The 15,600-nt window shown below is 36.8% G+C and overlaps 2 protein-coding genes across 8 annotated transcripts in view; one reads left to right on the top strand and one right to left on the bottom strand.

Annotated features, from left to right (window-relative positions):
* TFEC (transcription factor EC) overlaps window positions 1-15,600 on the top strand; it is a 686,635-nt gene that overhangs the window by 92,495 nt on the left and 578,540 nt on the right. The gene's annotated exons all lie outside the window — the stretch shown is intronic.
* The window catches only part of CAV1 (caveolin 1), a 32,810-nt gene continuing 27,019 nt past the window's right edge, over window positions 9,810-15,600 (bottom strand). For all 4 annotated transcript variants that reach the window (XM_082400149.1, XM_082400148.1, XM_082400150.1 and 1 more), the window contains exon 3: window positions 9,810-12,033. In XM_082400149.1, coding sequence (XP_082256275.1) covers window positions 11,692-12,033 — 342 coding nt within the window. In that variant the 3' untranslated portion in view covers window positions 9,810-11,691. The remainder of the gene's footprint in view (window positions 12,034-15,600) is intronic.

Below are 15,600 nucleotides of genomic sequence, written 5' to 3'. Positions count from 1 at the left end.
AGTTCTATATTCCACAGTTTTAAGGCCACTATACTAAACCATAAAATTTATTGTCAGTAGTTTTTATTTTACAAAAAGCTATTTTCTCAGAGAAAAATAACAAAATATTAATTCTAAGAGTTGCCTTCATTGGTGCTTCACTGAGCTTCCTTGAAGACAAAGGCCTTTGTTCTACCCATCTTTGTCTTGCTTGTTTTTCTATTTTCTACTGTACCAAATAGTTGCTTCCTGCCAAAGGAAGAAAGCGAACAACTATGTGAACAGAACCTTGGACTAGGGAATATATTATCTGCATGGATTTTAACCATTTACTGTCTTTTTTCCCCCTTGATGACACAAAATGCTATTTTAATACTGCCAAATAGTACTTCACTTTTGCAGTTTCTCCCAAGAACATAGTGAGTTTCTCCATAAAGAAGAGCTTTGGAGCTAATAGTCATGGGTGTTAAACTTTCTAGGAAACCTTGAGTAAACTATTTAACCCCTCTGAGCTTCTGTTTTCTGATCTTGAAAACAGAGCAGTGGCATCCAGTTGACTTAGATAAGGCCACATAAGCCATAGGGTTGTTGTGAGGAATATTTGTAAAATGCTTAGCATACTGCTTCGCCTAAGGTATGTGCTCAATAAATGAAACCTATTTTTATTTTGAGGGCAATAGGAAAGGCAATGAAGAAAAGGACAAAATCACAGTGAAAATGCAAAGTCAGTGTCAAGCCAAATTATATCCATCAATATGAACATTGTGCTGTGTATTTCACAGAGTGCTTACTTGTGTTATACAGTTGACAGAAATTTCTTTTAGAGTTGGCGGGTAACTAAATCTCACCTTTTCTAAGAGTTCATGCAATGTGATGAAGAGCTTAAGAAATATCCTCTCAAAAAGGACTTTGACTAATGCCTGGGATAGTTATTATCTCATTAATAGTTAGCATGATATTAATACAAATGAAGTAGAGGAGTAGGTTTCTTTGTTGCCCATTCATAGAGTGGCTCAGACTGGCAGCTGTTACCTTTTTTTAATGACTGCCTTCTTCCTGCTGCAAGTACCCCACCCTTTATGCCAGTTTCCACATGTTTTTCACTTGTTCTGTTAAAGTACTAGGTAGATTATAGTTTTTTCCCTTTGACATATAAATTACTCAACTTTCTATAGCATCAAATCTGTCACTCCAGTTGATTTTATTCATTTTCCCATATCTAACTCTTCCCACTCCTCTCTCATCACAATAATAAAATTCCTCTTCCTTACTTGTAACTTTCTAGCTCTGTAGAAGTTTGAGTGACTCAGCACATAGTGGAGTTGATGAAGTCAACAGCTGCTGGAAAATCATCTTTTTCCTTAATAACTGTATCAACATGTGTTTGCCATTATTCAAGTAAGAAAAAATGTATATATCAAATATCCATGGTAGTTCTTGCTAAAATTTTCATAGGGGAAACTCATGTTTTAACATATCAGAGTGTTCAAATGGGTACAATAGAGAAAGTTTCAATGGGGGAACAAAATCATGGAGAAAAGAATGAAGTTGGGGAAGAAAAACAAATGGCAAGTATGTTGTTGATAATGCTATAATTTATTTCACAATGGGTTAGGTGACCTTCTTCATGACACTATTAGCAGTAAAGCAGAAACTTGGCACTTCATGCCTTCGTAGTCTCCATCATCCATCCATCCAGCAATCTATCCATCTAACAAATACTAACTGAATGTCTATTATGGTAAAAATCTCTGAGTTTGTATCCTAAGGGAGGTAAAGACAAAAAATTATAAACTGACAAATAAAATAATTTCTCAATATTATGTGCAGTGAAGGAAATAGGCAAGAGGCTAAGATACAGACTAACAAGGGAGGACTTGCTTCAGATAGGGAAGACATGGAAGACCTCTCTGAGGAGTGATATTGAGGCTGAGACTTAAAGGATGAGAAGGAGGTAGCAAAGTAGAGAGGAAGGTATAAGAGCAGTCCAGTTTGATTGAACAGCTATGCAAAGTCCTGTGACCAGATGGGACTTAAAATGTTCTTGGGAATGAAAGATCAGTGTGTCTGGAGGACAGGTAGTAAGGTGGTGGTGGTATGAGTTAAGATGGAAGAGACAGGTAGGGTCTGGGTCATGTAAGACTCTGTGGGCCTTGGTAAAGGGATTAGATTTTATGATGAATACAATAAGAAGCTACTGGAGGGTTTTAAGCTGTGTGTGTTTGTACATATGTGTGACAGTTTGTGTTGCTGTATAGTAAAATGACCAAGTGAGTTAGATTAGGGGGCAAGAGTGGAAACAGAAAAACTAGCTAGGATAGTTCAGGATTTAAATGATGGTTGCTTACACAGAGGTAGTGACAGCGGAGATGAGGCAAGAGTTTAAAAGCACTGGAGGTGGAACTGACAGAATCCTATGAGTTAATGAGACAAGAGAAACCATCCTAAGAAAAAATTGCTCAATGACATATAAGTGATATCATATGGTATTTGTCTTTCTCTGTCTGACTTCACTTAGTATGATAATCTCTAGGTCCATCCATGTTGCTGCAAATGGCATTATTTCATTCTTTTTTTTTGGACACAGCAGTGAATTTATTTATTTAAAAAATTTTTATTTTATATTGGAGTATAGTTGATTAACAATGTGTTAGTTTCAGGTGTACAGCAAAGTGATTCAGTTATACATAGACAAGTATCTATTCTTTTTCAAATTATTTTCCCATTTAAGTTGTTACAGAATATTGAGCAGAGTTCCCTGTGCTATACAGTAGGTCCTGGTTGGTTGTCTATATATTTTAAATAGAGCAATGTATACATGTCAATATGGCTGAGTAATATTCCATTGTATATATATACCACATCTTCTTTACCCATTTATCTTTTGGTGGACATTTAGGTTGCTTCCATATCTTGGTAATTGGAAATAATGCTGCTATGAAGATTGGGGATTGTGTTTCTTTTCGAGTTAGTGTTTTTGGTTTTTTTTGAATATATACCCAGGAGTGGGATTGCTGGATCATATGGTAGTTCTATTTTTAGTTTTTTGAGAAATCTCCATACTGTTTTCTACAGTGGTTGCACCAATTTACATTTCCACCAACAGTGTAGGAGGGTTCCCTTTTCTCCATATCCTCTCCAACATTTGTTATTTGTGTTCTTTTTGATGATAGCCATTCTGACAGATGTGATGTGATATCTCATTATGGTTTTGATATGCATTTCCTAATGCTATTGATTGGTGATGTTGAGCACCTTTTCATGTGCCTGTTGGCATCGGCATTTCCTCTTTGGAAAAATGTCTATTCAGATCTTCTGCCCATTTTTCAATCAAGTTGTTTATTTTTTTGATGTTGAGTTGTATGAGCTGTTTATATATTTTGGATATTAACCCCTTATCAGTCATATCATTTGCAAATATTTTCTCCCATTCAGTATGCTGTCTTTTTGTTTTGTCGATGGTTTCCTTTGCTGTACAAAAGCTTTTCTTTAAAGTCACTACACTGATTATTCTTGAATAACTTTGGCATAACTTTGGCCAAGATCTGACATGCTGCCACGGTCAAAAACATGTCTCCACACTGCATACTAGAAATGGATTTGCTGGGTAAAAACAAATACCAGCCTGGGTTACTAAATAATCAGCCTCAGTGCTTGCATGAGAGCCTAGCAAAGGGAGGGACTCTGTTAACAACATGAAAGGAGTTTCAGGGGGAGAGAAATTAGGAGAAGATCCCTTTGCAAAATTTATTTTGGAAGCTGTGATGGTTAATTTTATGTGTCAGCTTGACTGGAGTACCCAGATATTTGGTCAAACATTATTCTGGGTGTTTTCATAAGGATGTTCTTGGATGAGATTAACATTTAAATTGGTAGACTGGGAGAGCAGACAGCAGAAGCAATAATAACTACAGTCCTGCAGCCTGTGGAACAAAAACCACATTCACAGAAAGACAAGATGAAAAGGCGGAAGGCTATGTACCAGATGAAGGAAAAAGATAAAACCCCAGAAAAACAACTAAATGAAATGGAGATAGGCAGTATTCCAGAAAAAGAATTCAGAATAATGATAGTGAAGATGATCCAGGACCTCGGAAAAAGAATGGAGGCAAAGATCGAGAAGATGCAAGAAATGTTTAACAAAGATCTAGAAGAATTAAAGAACAAACAAACAGAGATGAACAATACAATAACTGAAATGAAAACTATACTGGAAGGAATCAATAGCAGAATAACTGAGGCAGAAGAACAGATAAGTGACCTGGAAGACAGAATGGTGGAATTAACTGCCGCGGAACAGAATAAAGAAAAAAGAATGAAAAGAAATGAAGACAGCCTAAGAAACCTCTGGGAAAACATTAAATGCAACAATATTCGCATTATAGGGGTCCCAGAAGGAGAAGAGAGAGAGAAAGGACCCGAGAAAATATTTGAAGAGATTATAGTAGAAAACTTCCCTAACATGGGAAAGGAAATAGCCACCCAAGTCCAGGAAGTGCAGAGAGTCCCATACAGGATAAACCCAAGGAGGAACACGCTGAGACACATAGTAATCAAATTGGCAAAAATTAAAGACAAAGGAAAATTATTGAAAGCAACAAGGGAAAAACAACAAATAACACACAAGGGAATTCCCATAAGGTTAACAGCTGATTTCTCAGCAGAAACTGTACAAGCCAGAAGGGAGTGGCATGATATACTTAAAGTGATGAAAGGGAAGAACCTACAACCAAGATTACTCTACCCAGCAAGGATCTCATTCAGATTCGATGGAGAAATCAAAAGCTTTACAGACAAGTAAAAGCTAAGAGAATTCAGCACCACCAAACCAGCTCTACAACAAATGCTAAAGGAACTTCTCTAAGTGGGAAACACAAGAGAAGAAAAGGACCTACAAAAACAAACCCAAAACAATTAAGAAAATGGTAATAGGAACATACATATCGATAATTACCTTAAACGTAAATGGATTAAATGCTCCAACCAAAAGACACAGGCTTGCTGAATGGATACAAAAACAAGACCCATATATATGCTGTCTACAAGAGACCCACTTCAGACCTAGGGACACATACAGACTGAAAGTGAGGGGATGGAAAAAGATATTCCATGCAAATGGAAATCAAAAGAAAGCTGGAGTAGCAATACTCATATCAGGTAAAATAGACTTTAAAATAATGTTACAAGAGACAAGGAAGGACACTACATAATGATCAAGGGATCAATCCAAGAAGAAGATATAACAATTATAAATATATATGCACCTAACATAGGAGCACCTCAATACATAAGGCAACTGCTAACAGCTCTAAAAGAGGAAATCAACAGTAACACAATAATAGTGGGGGACTTTAACACCTCACTTACACTGATGGACAGATCATCCAAACAGAAAATTAATAAGAAAACACAAGCTATAAATGACACAATAGACCAGATAGATTTAATTGATATTTATAGGACATTCCATTCAAAAACAGCAGATTACACTTTCTTCTCAAGTGCGCACGGAACATTCTCCAGGATAGATCACATCTTGGGTCACAAATCAAGCCTCAGTAAAGTTAAGAAAATTGAAATCATATCAAGCATCTTTTCTGACCACAACACTAGGAGATTAGAAATGAATTACAGGGAAAAGAAGTAAAAAACACAAACACATGGAGGCTAAACAATACGTTACTAAATAACCAAGAGATCACTGAAGAAATCAAAGAGGAAATAAAAAAATACCTAGACACAAATGACAATGAAAACACGACAATCCAAAACCTATGGGATGCAGCAAAAGCAGTTCTAAGAGGGAAGTTTATAGCTATACAAGCCTACCTCAGGAAACAAGAACATTCTCAAAAAACAATCTAACCTTACACCTAAAGGAACTAGAGAAAGAAGAACAAACAAAACCCAAAGTTAGCAGAAGGAAAGAAATCATAAAGATCAGAGCAGAAATAAATCAAATAGAAACAAAGAAAACAGTAGCAAAGATCAATAGAACTAAAAGTTGGTTCTTTGAGAAGATAAACAAAATTGATAAACCATTAGCCAGACTTATCAAGAAAAAGAGGGAGAAAACTCAAATCAATAAAATTAGAAATGAAAAAGGAGAAGTTACAACAGACACTGCAGAAATACAAAGCATCCTAAGAGATTACTACAAGCAACTCTATGCCAATAAAATGGACAACCTGGAAGAAATGGACAAATTCTTAGAAAGGTATAACCTTCCAAGACTGAACCAGGAAGAAATAGAAAATATGAACAGACCAATCACAAGTAATGAAATTGAAACTCTGATTAAAAATCTTGCAACAAACAAAAGTCCAGGACCAGATGGCTTCACAGGTGAATTCTATCAAACATTTAGAGAAGAGCTAACACCCATCCTTCTCAAACTCTTCCAAAAAATTGCAGAGGAAGGAAAACTCCCAAACTCATTCTATGAGGCCACCATCACCCTGACACCAAAACCAGACAAAGATACTACAAAAAAAAGAAAATTACAGACCAATATCACTGATGAATATAGATGCAAAAATCCTCAACAAAATACTAGCAAACAGAATCCAACAACACATTGAAAGGATTAAACACCATGATCAAGTGGGATTTATCCCAGAGATGCAAGGATTCTTCAGTATATGCAAATCAATCAATATGATACACCATATTAACAAATTGAAGAATTAAAAACCATATGACCATCTCAATAGATGCAGAAAAAGCTTTTGACAGAATTCAACACCCATTTATGATAAAAACTCTCCAGAAAGTGGGCATACAGGGAAACTACTTCAACATAATAAAGGCCATGTACGACAAACCCACAGCAAACATCATTCTCAAAGGTGAAAAACTGAAAGCATTTCCTCTAAGGTCAGGAACAAGACAAGGAAGTCCACTCTCACCACTATTATTCAACATAGTTTTGGAAGTTTTAGCCGTGGCAATCAGAGAAGAAAAAGAAATAAAAGGAATGCAAAAATTGGAAAAGAAGAAGTAAAACTGTCACTGTTTGCAGATGACATGATACTATACATAGAGAATCCTAAAGATGCCACCAGAAAACTACTAAAGCTAATCAATGAATTTGGTAAAGTTGCAGGATACAAAATTAATGCACAGAAATCTCTTGCATTCCTATACACTAAAGATGAAAAATCTGAAAGAGAAATTAAGGAAACACTCCCATTTACCATTGCAACAAAAAGAATAAAATACCTAGGAATAAACCTACCTAGGGAGACAAAAGACCTGTATGCAGAAAACTATAAGACCCTGATGAAGGAAATTAAAGATGATACCAACAGATGGAGAGATATACCATGTTCTTGGACTGGAAGAATCAATATTGTGAAAATGACTATACTACCCAAAGCAATCTACAGATTCAATGCAATCCCTATCAAATTACCAATGGCATTTTTTACAGAACTAGAACAAAAAGTCTTAAAATTTGTATGGAGACACAAAAGACCACGAATAGCCAAAGCCGTCTTGAGGGAAAAAACGGAGCTGGAGGAATCAGACTCCCTGACTTCAGACTATATTACAAAGCTACAGTAATCAAGACAATATGGTACTGGCCCAGAAACAGAAATATAGATCAGTGGAAAAGGATAGAAAGCCCAGAGATAAACCCATGCACCTATAGGCAACTAATCTGTGACAAAGGAGGCAAGGATATACAGTGGTGGAAAGACAGTCTCTTCAATAAGTGTTGCTGGGAAAACTGGACAGCTACATGTAAAAGAATGAAATTAGAACACTCCCTAACACCATACACAAAAAAAAACTCCAAATGGATTAGAGACCTAAATGTAAGACTGCGCACTATAAAACTCTTAGAGGAAAACATAGGAAGAACACTCTTTGACATAAATCACAGCAGGATATCTTTTGATCCACCTCCTAGAGTCATGGAAATAAAAACAAAAATAAACAAATGGGACCTAATGAAACTTAAAAGCTTTTGCACAGCAAAGGAAACCATAAACCAGATGAAAAGACAACCCTCAGAATGGGAGAAAATATTTGCAAGTGAATCATCGGACAAAGGATTAATTTCCAAAATATATAAACAGCTCATGCGGCTCAATATTAAAAAAAACAAACAACCCAATCCAAAAATGGGCAGAAGACCTAAATAGACATTTCTCCAAAGAAGACATCCAGATGGCCAAGAAGCACGTGAAAAGCTGCTCACCATCACTAATTATTAGAGAAATGCAAATCAAAACTACGAGGTATCACCTCACACCAGTTAGAATGGGCATCATCAGAAAATCTACAAACACCAAATGCTGGAGAGGGTGTGGAGAAAAGGGAACCCTCTTGCACTGTTGGTGGGAATGTAAATTGATACAGCCACTATGGAGAACAGTATGGAGGTTCCGTAAAGAACTGAAAATAGAATTACCATATGACCCAGCTATCCCACTACTGGGCATATACCCAGAGAAAGCCATAATTCCAAAAGACATATGCACCCCAATGTTCACTGCAGCACTATTTACAATAGCCAGGTCATGGAAGCAACCTCAGTGCCCATCAACAGACAAATAGATAAAGAAGTTGTGGGACATATATACAATGGAATATTACTCAGCCATAAAAAGGAACGAAATTGGGTCATTTGTAGATACGTGGATGGATCTAGAGACTGTCATACAGAGTGAAGTAAGTCAGAAAGAGAAAAACAAGTATCGCATATTAACGCATATATATGGAACCTAGAAAATGGTACAGATGAACTGGTTTGCCAAGCAGAAACTGAGACACAGAAGTAGAGAAAAAACATATGGACACCAAGAAGGGAAAGCGGCAGGAGGTGAGGCTTGTGGTGTGATGAATTGGGAGATTGGGATTGACATGTATACACTGATGTGTATAAAATGGATGACTAAGAAGGAAAAAAAAACATAAGAAAAAAATAAATTGGTAGACTGAGTAAAGCAGATTGCCCTCTCTAATGTGGGTGGGCCTCATCCAATCAGTTGAAGGACTGAACAGAACAGAAAGACTGATCCTTTCCTGAGTAAGAGAGAATTCCTCCTGCCTGACTTCTTTTGAACTGGAACATTGGTTTTGTCCTGCCTTTGAACTCAAAGTGAAACATCAGCTTTTCCTGGGTCTCAGCCTGCCAGCTTTTGGTCTAGAACTACACCATCAGTTCTACTGAGTCTCCAGCTTGTTGACTTACCCTGCAGACCTTGAGACTTTTTAGCTTCCTTAACTTGTATGGACCAGTTTCTTACTCCTTGATCTCTCTCTCTCTTTCTCTATATGTAGTTTCCTAATATATTCATATATGTATATTTCATATTTGTATTTCCTATTGGTTCTGTTTCTGTGGAGCACCCTGACTAATACAGAAGCTCTTAATGTAAACTTAGCCAAGGCCAAAATAAATTATTTCTGAAGTGTGCATCTTAAGAAATTCCAGTTAAGAAATGGCAAAAATTCAAAGCAAACCCCCCTCTCTGAATGTATCATTTATCAAGGAGAAAGTTAATATCTATCACATAAAGTTGTTGGGAGCTCAAATTAGATGACATAAAACAAAACATTGAGTAAACTGCTAAACAAATATTTCTTATTAATTATAACTTTCACCTGAAGTAACTCATGAATGTTGATGGCCTTAGAAGAAAGCCCAACTAAATGACTTTGTAATAGTTGAAAACTGGAAGACTACCACCCCCAAAAACATACTACAAATATGTACACACACCATGAATATGCTCATTACACACACACACACACACACACACACACCACAGAAGTCAACACATACAGACCTGTTTTGAGGAAAAATAATAAAGCTGACAAACTGTTAAACATTTTTATTGTGCAGACTTATAACTTTACAGGACATGCAGGATAAAAAAGTGTAAAATATCAGTAAGCATATAAAATTTCAGCAATCTTTTGGACCAGCCCTTGATTTGTACAAGGGACTAAGCATCTATATAGAACAGACATGTCTTGGGATACACAGTTTACAGATTGAATCACAAAGCAATTTCCCAAGTGATTTTCCTCATATAAAGATAAAAAATATCTTTGCACTTAAAAATTATTCAGTATAGTACATTTTCAGTTATGTACACAGTTTAAAAGTAAAACTATGTCCATGCCAGTGTCTGTTTTAAATGCAAAAAACCTAAGTAGGTAACAGGTTGGCAATTAAAGTGTCAGGAAAACTGGAAGAGGCCAAAAAACAAACAAACAAACAAACAAAACAAGCAGAATTCCAACAGGTGTATGGAAATAAAAATAAAAGCATAACTGAAGGTTAAAAATAAAGTCCCCCTGGGAAGAATCTTAATATGAGCAGGAGGAATAAAAAGCTTTTGGATGTACCAGGCAGCTTTCTGTATGACTCAGGTTTACAGGTAAAATTCCTCAGTTTGAGTTCAGAAGAATTTGAATTTATTCCAGCAAAATTACCTCAATCTTTTATTACTGCCTCCTCCCCCATCTTCTCTCTGAGCAAAGTGATGCTTGGATTAGGTCCAAAGCTCCTGGCAGGGGGAGGGGCCATGTGTCACAGCATTACAGACAGTTGCAAGTGCTTTACTTTGAAGGGGTCACATTTGCAACAACTCTGACAGTCTCACACAATGGCCTCCATTTTATGAGCCCTTCCCCGGAGGCCCACTGATCAGCTGAAAAGGGAACACAATGTTCAGCCACTAAACCACCCCAGTGATGGATTAGTTTGGAGTCAGGAAAGCGTGATTATTCTTGAAAATAAACGAAGCTGAATAGACATGCTGACCTCATTCAGCTGGTGAGAGACAGGGAAAGTTGGCTTCTACTCCTGCTAGCCCAGAGAGGGCTTGGCCCCATTTATCCACCTTAATTCGTTTAATGGGGCTGATGTGGACCATACTCGATATGGGTAAAGATGTTGTGTCATCAAGTGCAGACATGAACTTCATCTGATTCTGTATTTCAGAGTCAGAAACAAGTGTGAAGAACTAGGTAATGGATTTTTCTAATTTTGGTCTTCAGGGAGGCTGCTGACCTAATGAAAGTTGATGAGGTGGACCCTATTTGAAAAGGAAAACCTGAAGAACAGGAAGGCACTTAGGTGTCATCATCTATATAACAAATATTCAGGCATAGAAAGTATCACAGGTTAAAATTTCAAGAGAGTAAGGCATTAGTCGGATCATGTGCAGATTATATTTTCTAACTTGATAAAGATCACTAGATTCCACTGGATCATTAAAGTGAATGGCAGCAATTCACTAACAGTTCAGAGGGAAGAGGTGGTTGAAAACTGCCCACATACCTGTACACTCAATGGCAATAGCCTTGAATTCTTCCCTTACCATAAAATGATCAACATTTTAGAATAGGCAGTTGAGCTTGTTAGTTCTTTTTTTTCTTTTTTCCTCCTCAGTTCTTCATATTTCTCTCAAATTATCTTTCAACGATAGGTTCATATCTCAGCCAATAAAACAATGATCCAAATGTAAGGAAAATATTTTAAATGGGTTTTAAAAATTCATAACACCCCAAAAATAGAAGAAATAGCTCAGAAAAGACAAATAATAGTTATGAAAACTGAGTGATTTCTTTGCTCTGAACCAAGAAAATTCATTCATATATTGTTGCTAGCAACTTGAAACTTGAAATTGGCACCAAGAAAATTAAAAGGGAAAAAAAGAATCGGATATACTTCTATCCTTGAAATGTCATTTATATTTCTTTCTGCGTGTTGATGTGGATATTGCTGAATATTTTGCCAATAGACTCAAATAGCGGGTCACAGAAGGCGTGGACGTAGATGGAATAGACACGGCTGATGCACTGAATCTCAATCAAGAAACTCTTAATGCACGGTACAACTGCCCAGATGTGCAGAAAAGAGAGAATGGCAAAGTAAATGCCCCAGATGAGTGCCATTGGGATGCCAAAGAGGACAGACAGCAAACGGTAAAACCAGTACTTCGTCACAGTGAAGGTGGTGAAGCTGGCCTTCCAGATGCCATCGAAACTGTGTGTCCCTTCTGGTTCTGCAATCACATCTTCAAAATCAATCTAAAAGGAAGAAGTGACAGAACATGAGCATGAAATAGAAGAAAAAAAGAAAAAAAACCCCATTTCCGAGTATGCGTAAATATATATTAGCGTTTATGTACCGGTTCTGTGTAAGATGCTAAAAGGCACCCAGCAGCATAAGCCTCGCTTGGAATTTGTAGGAAATTCAGAGATTTGGGCCTCACAAAAATCCCTAGGAGTGGCATCAAGGAGATTTTCTAACATGTCCTCCAGGTGCTTCTTTGCTGTGTGAAAGGTTGAAAACTGCTGCTCTGAGGGAAACTAAATGGATATGATAAAATTCCTTCCTTCAAGTAAAACCCAGCAACATGGATAAGTATACATGGCACTCAATAAAATGTAAATGACATGACCTAAGTTAATTGACTCCAAGACAACTACACACACAATGTTAAGGGGTAGTTAGTTCATAACTGATTATCAACTCTTCAAACACTCAACTGGTAGAATATCTTCAGGAAATTAGATCATTGTGAGCTCTGAGGATTCAAGAAGTCTTCATGGGGTGGTGGGACTTGAGCAGGGATTGGAAAATGGGGTATGATTTGGAAAGGAAGGAAGAAGGGATCTTGAAAATGCAGTGAGCAAGGCCCCAGGAACAAGGAAGGATGATACAGTGAGTGTCACAGGCAAATAGACCTGTGTGGCCACGGCTGGAAAGATGGGTTGAGGCCAGATTCAATTTTATTTTATATACAGTGGGGGTCTTTGAAGATGTTGGAGCAGAGGAATGCAGCCACAATCAATGCAGTCATTTATCAACATGAATTTGATATCAGTGTCCAGCCTGAGAAAAAAGGAAAAGAGACTCAAGGCAGAGAGATTCTTGCTGTATCCCAAGTTTGAGATGGTAGGGCCAAAACTGGAATAGGCCATGAAAAAGAAAAAAGAAAAGAATAAATAATGAATTTCAGGATGTTAAAGGAAGAATCCACAGGACTTAATTACTTCAAGGATAGGGAGAGAGAAAAGCCTAAGATGAGTTTTGAGCTTTGAGCTTTGAGCTTCAGGTTTTCCTGCTAGAGAGAGCAGAGGTGACATTAAAAGCAAGAAGAAAATTAGGAAGGCAGTTAAGAAAATGTTAAGAGAGAACTTAATTTTTGAATTGAACAAACAGTAAGGTTTTGAATAAGGACAGATGCAAACATCAGTGGTCCACACCTGTACTAGTCCCTTTTGGTGGCCACTAGGAAGTAATCAAATGAGTTTGCAGTCACATAGCACTTAACAGTTACCAAGTGCTTCTACATGCATTGTCTCCATGTGATCTGGGGTTTCAAACCAATCTGGGAGGGTAGGTTGTCATTTTACAAAAGAAGATACTTAGGTTTAGAGAGGTGAAGGTGACTTGCTAAAGTCAAACACAAAGCAATGGTGGGGACAGAATGCAAACTTGGCCCCTTTCCCAAATAGCATTCTCTCCCACAGTACGTGTTCACTTAAGCAATTAATTCCCAGGAGGTTTTATCCCTCTGGAAGGATTATATAGACTAAACTGAAGCATAGGGTAAAAAAATTACCACCAAAAGAATAGGACAGAGCCAGATTAACTGCTTGGTGGTGGCAGCTATATGAAGGGATCTAATGTAGTTTGAAATCCAAACAAGTTGATGACTGCTAGCAGCAATCCAGCTAATCTCAGGATTAGGGAACGAGGACTTGGGTGACTCCATGGAGCCTCTCAGTGCCAAGGAGCCACTTTTGATTCAACACAATAAAACCTCTTTTGTAAAAAGTACATAATACTTACCAATAGTTAAGGTTTATTTTCTAGAACATTCTGTTTCTTGATCTGTTGTCCAATGTCCTTAAGAATATGTAATATATAAAAATGGTATGTCCACAATTATCTAAATGAAGTTAAGTAAATTTATTGTTGTTCTAATGTTTTCTTCATTTAGATCTAGACTCAGAAGTAAACATTTACTTGTGTGTTTTCAAAGGCTGTTCTAAATATGCGGCAAGTCAAATCAGTCCTTTAATGAAGTTTCTGTGCAGTTTACTTGTCTACTGTGGGGTTTTGCTTGGATAATGCATTTTCCTAGAGCTATTAAAAATAAAGCCCTGCTGTTTTCCTTCATTCAACTGAAAGGTACCCAAAGAATTTTATTTTTTAAAGATGACCTTATTTTGTAAGAGGATTTGGTGAAGTCAGAATGAATGCACTAGAGCAGGTGTTCTTAATCTGAGTCAAAGGATGGGCAGTGTTGGTCCATGAATGCCCTGAAGTGGGTGCATACATTTTGAGTGTACAATAGAAAAGGGTCCATTGCTTTTTATTAGAAAATAGTCTATTACCAAAGAAGCCTGGTAAGCACTTTATGGGAACAGAGGATTCCTATCTCTTTACAGAACAGAATTTAAGCACGTCTGCCTAGAGATTCTTTTCCAAGGGAATGGATAGTTACTGACATTTGTTGATTGACTATCATGATCAAACACTGTTCTCATTTAACTTACAGCAACTCTGTAATTTATTATTCCCATTTCATAGAAAAATGTAAGGTTTAATAAGTTGTCCAGGTAAATAAGAGGTGGATTTGAATTTCTAATCTGGTTTGAAAGATACCGACTCTTTCTTCAATACCACATTGCTTAAAAAAATATTTTTCAAATTTTCTCTAAGACGATTATAGTATTTCATAATTAAAAGGTACATTAACAAAAAAGAGTTTACTGAATTTAACCCTCTGGTAACTGTAAGAATTCCCACAGTGTGGTCTCTGAGGACCGTGTTACGATGAGGTCATACACATATATACACAATTGGTCCTTAGTGAAGATCTATGAACATATGCATGTGTGTAAGATTTCTCAATGATAAGTTAATTTTTCTAAACATAAATGCTTTTTTCAATGAACATTTTGGAAATTCTTAAGCTTTATTTTAACTTGCTTTGATTATTTCAAAGCAAGTTCAGTGCTTTTTTAGTGCTTTCCAGAAACTGCAGTGAGCATGATTTATTTATCCTCAAATATCCAGGTAAATTTAGAGCAGGTCTCCAGGGGTGGACAGCAACATGACAAAACTAACATGTTATATAAATATATTCAGTTAGTTGCTGCTTTAGTCTTAAAAACTTTAAGTGGCTTAAAATAATATTAAAAGTAGAGCCAATTAGATGCAGCTGAGAAAAAAAAATAAGGCAGGTTAAGGAAACACAATGAAGCCAGAAATAATGTTTAGTTTCTCTCCACCTCCATTTCTGCAGCAGTAATAGTAATAGGCTTTTGTGAGGAGATCATGAGAAAATTTATGCAAAGTGCTTAGCATGGGGATAGAGCATTGCAATACAGTAAATGCTTAATAAACGGCATTAAAAAATTACTTGCTCTGGGTGACTAAGCTTTTTAATTGCAATAAGAGAAACTATCAGCTGCAAAGTATATGGTGGCTGTGAATTCAAACCTCATCAATGCTTCAAAAGAACTAACTTCCATCTGTAATCATCTTTACCACAACCCTCTGAGATGCGTGCTCTTATTCTCATTTTACATATGAGGCTACTGTGGGAGGTTAAGAAATTACCCAAGGTCACAAGGATG

This window comes from Balaenoptera borealis, assembly GCF_965194805.1.
Source record: "Balaenoptera borealis genome assembly, chromosome: 7".
Taxonomy (NCBI): domain Eukaryota; kingdom Metazoa; phylum Chordata; class Mammalia; order Artiodactyla; family Balaenopteridae; genus Balaenoptera; species Balaenoptera borealis.
Note: the sequence above shows the minus strand (reverse complement) of the source record. Positions and strands in the feature narration are given on the sequence as shown.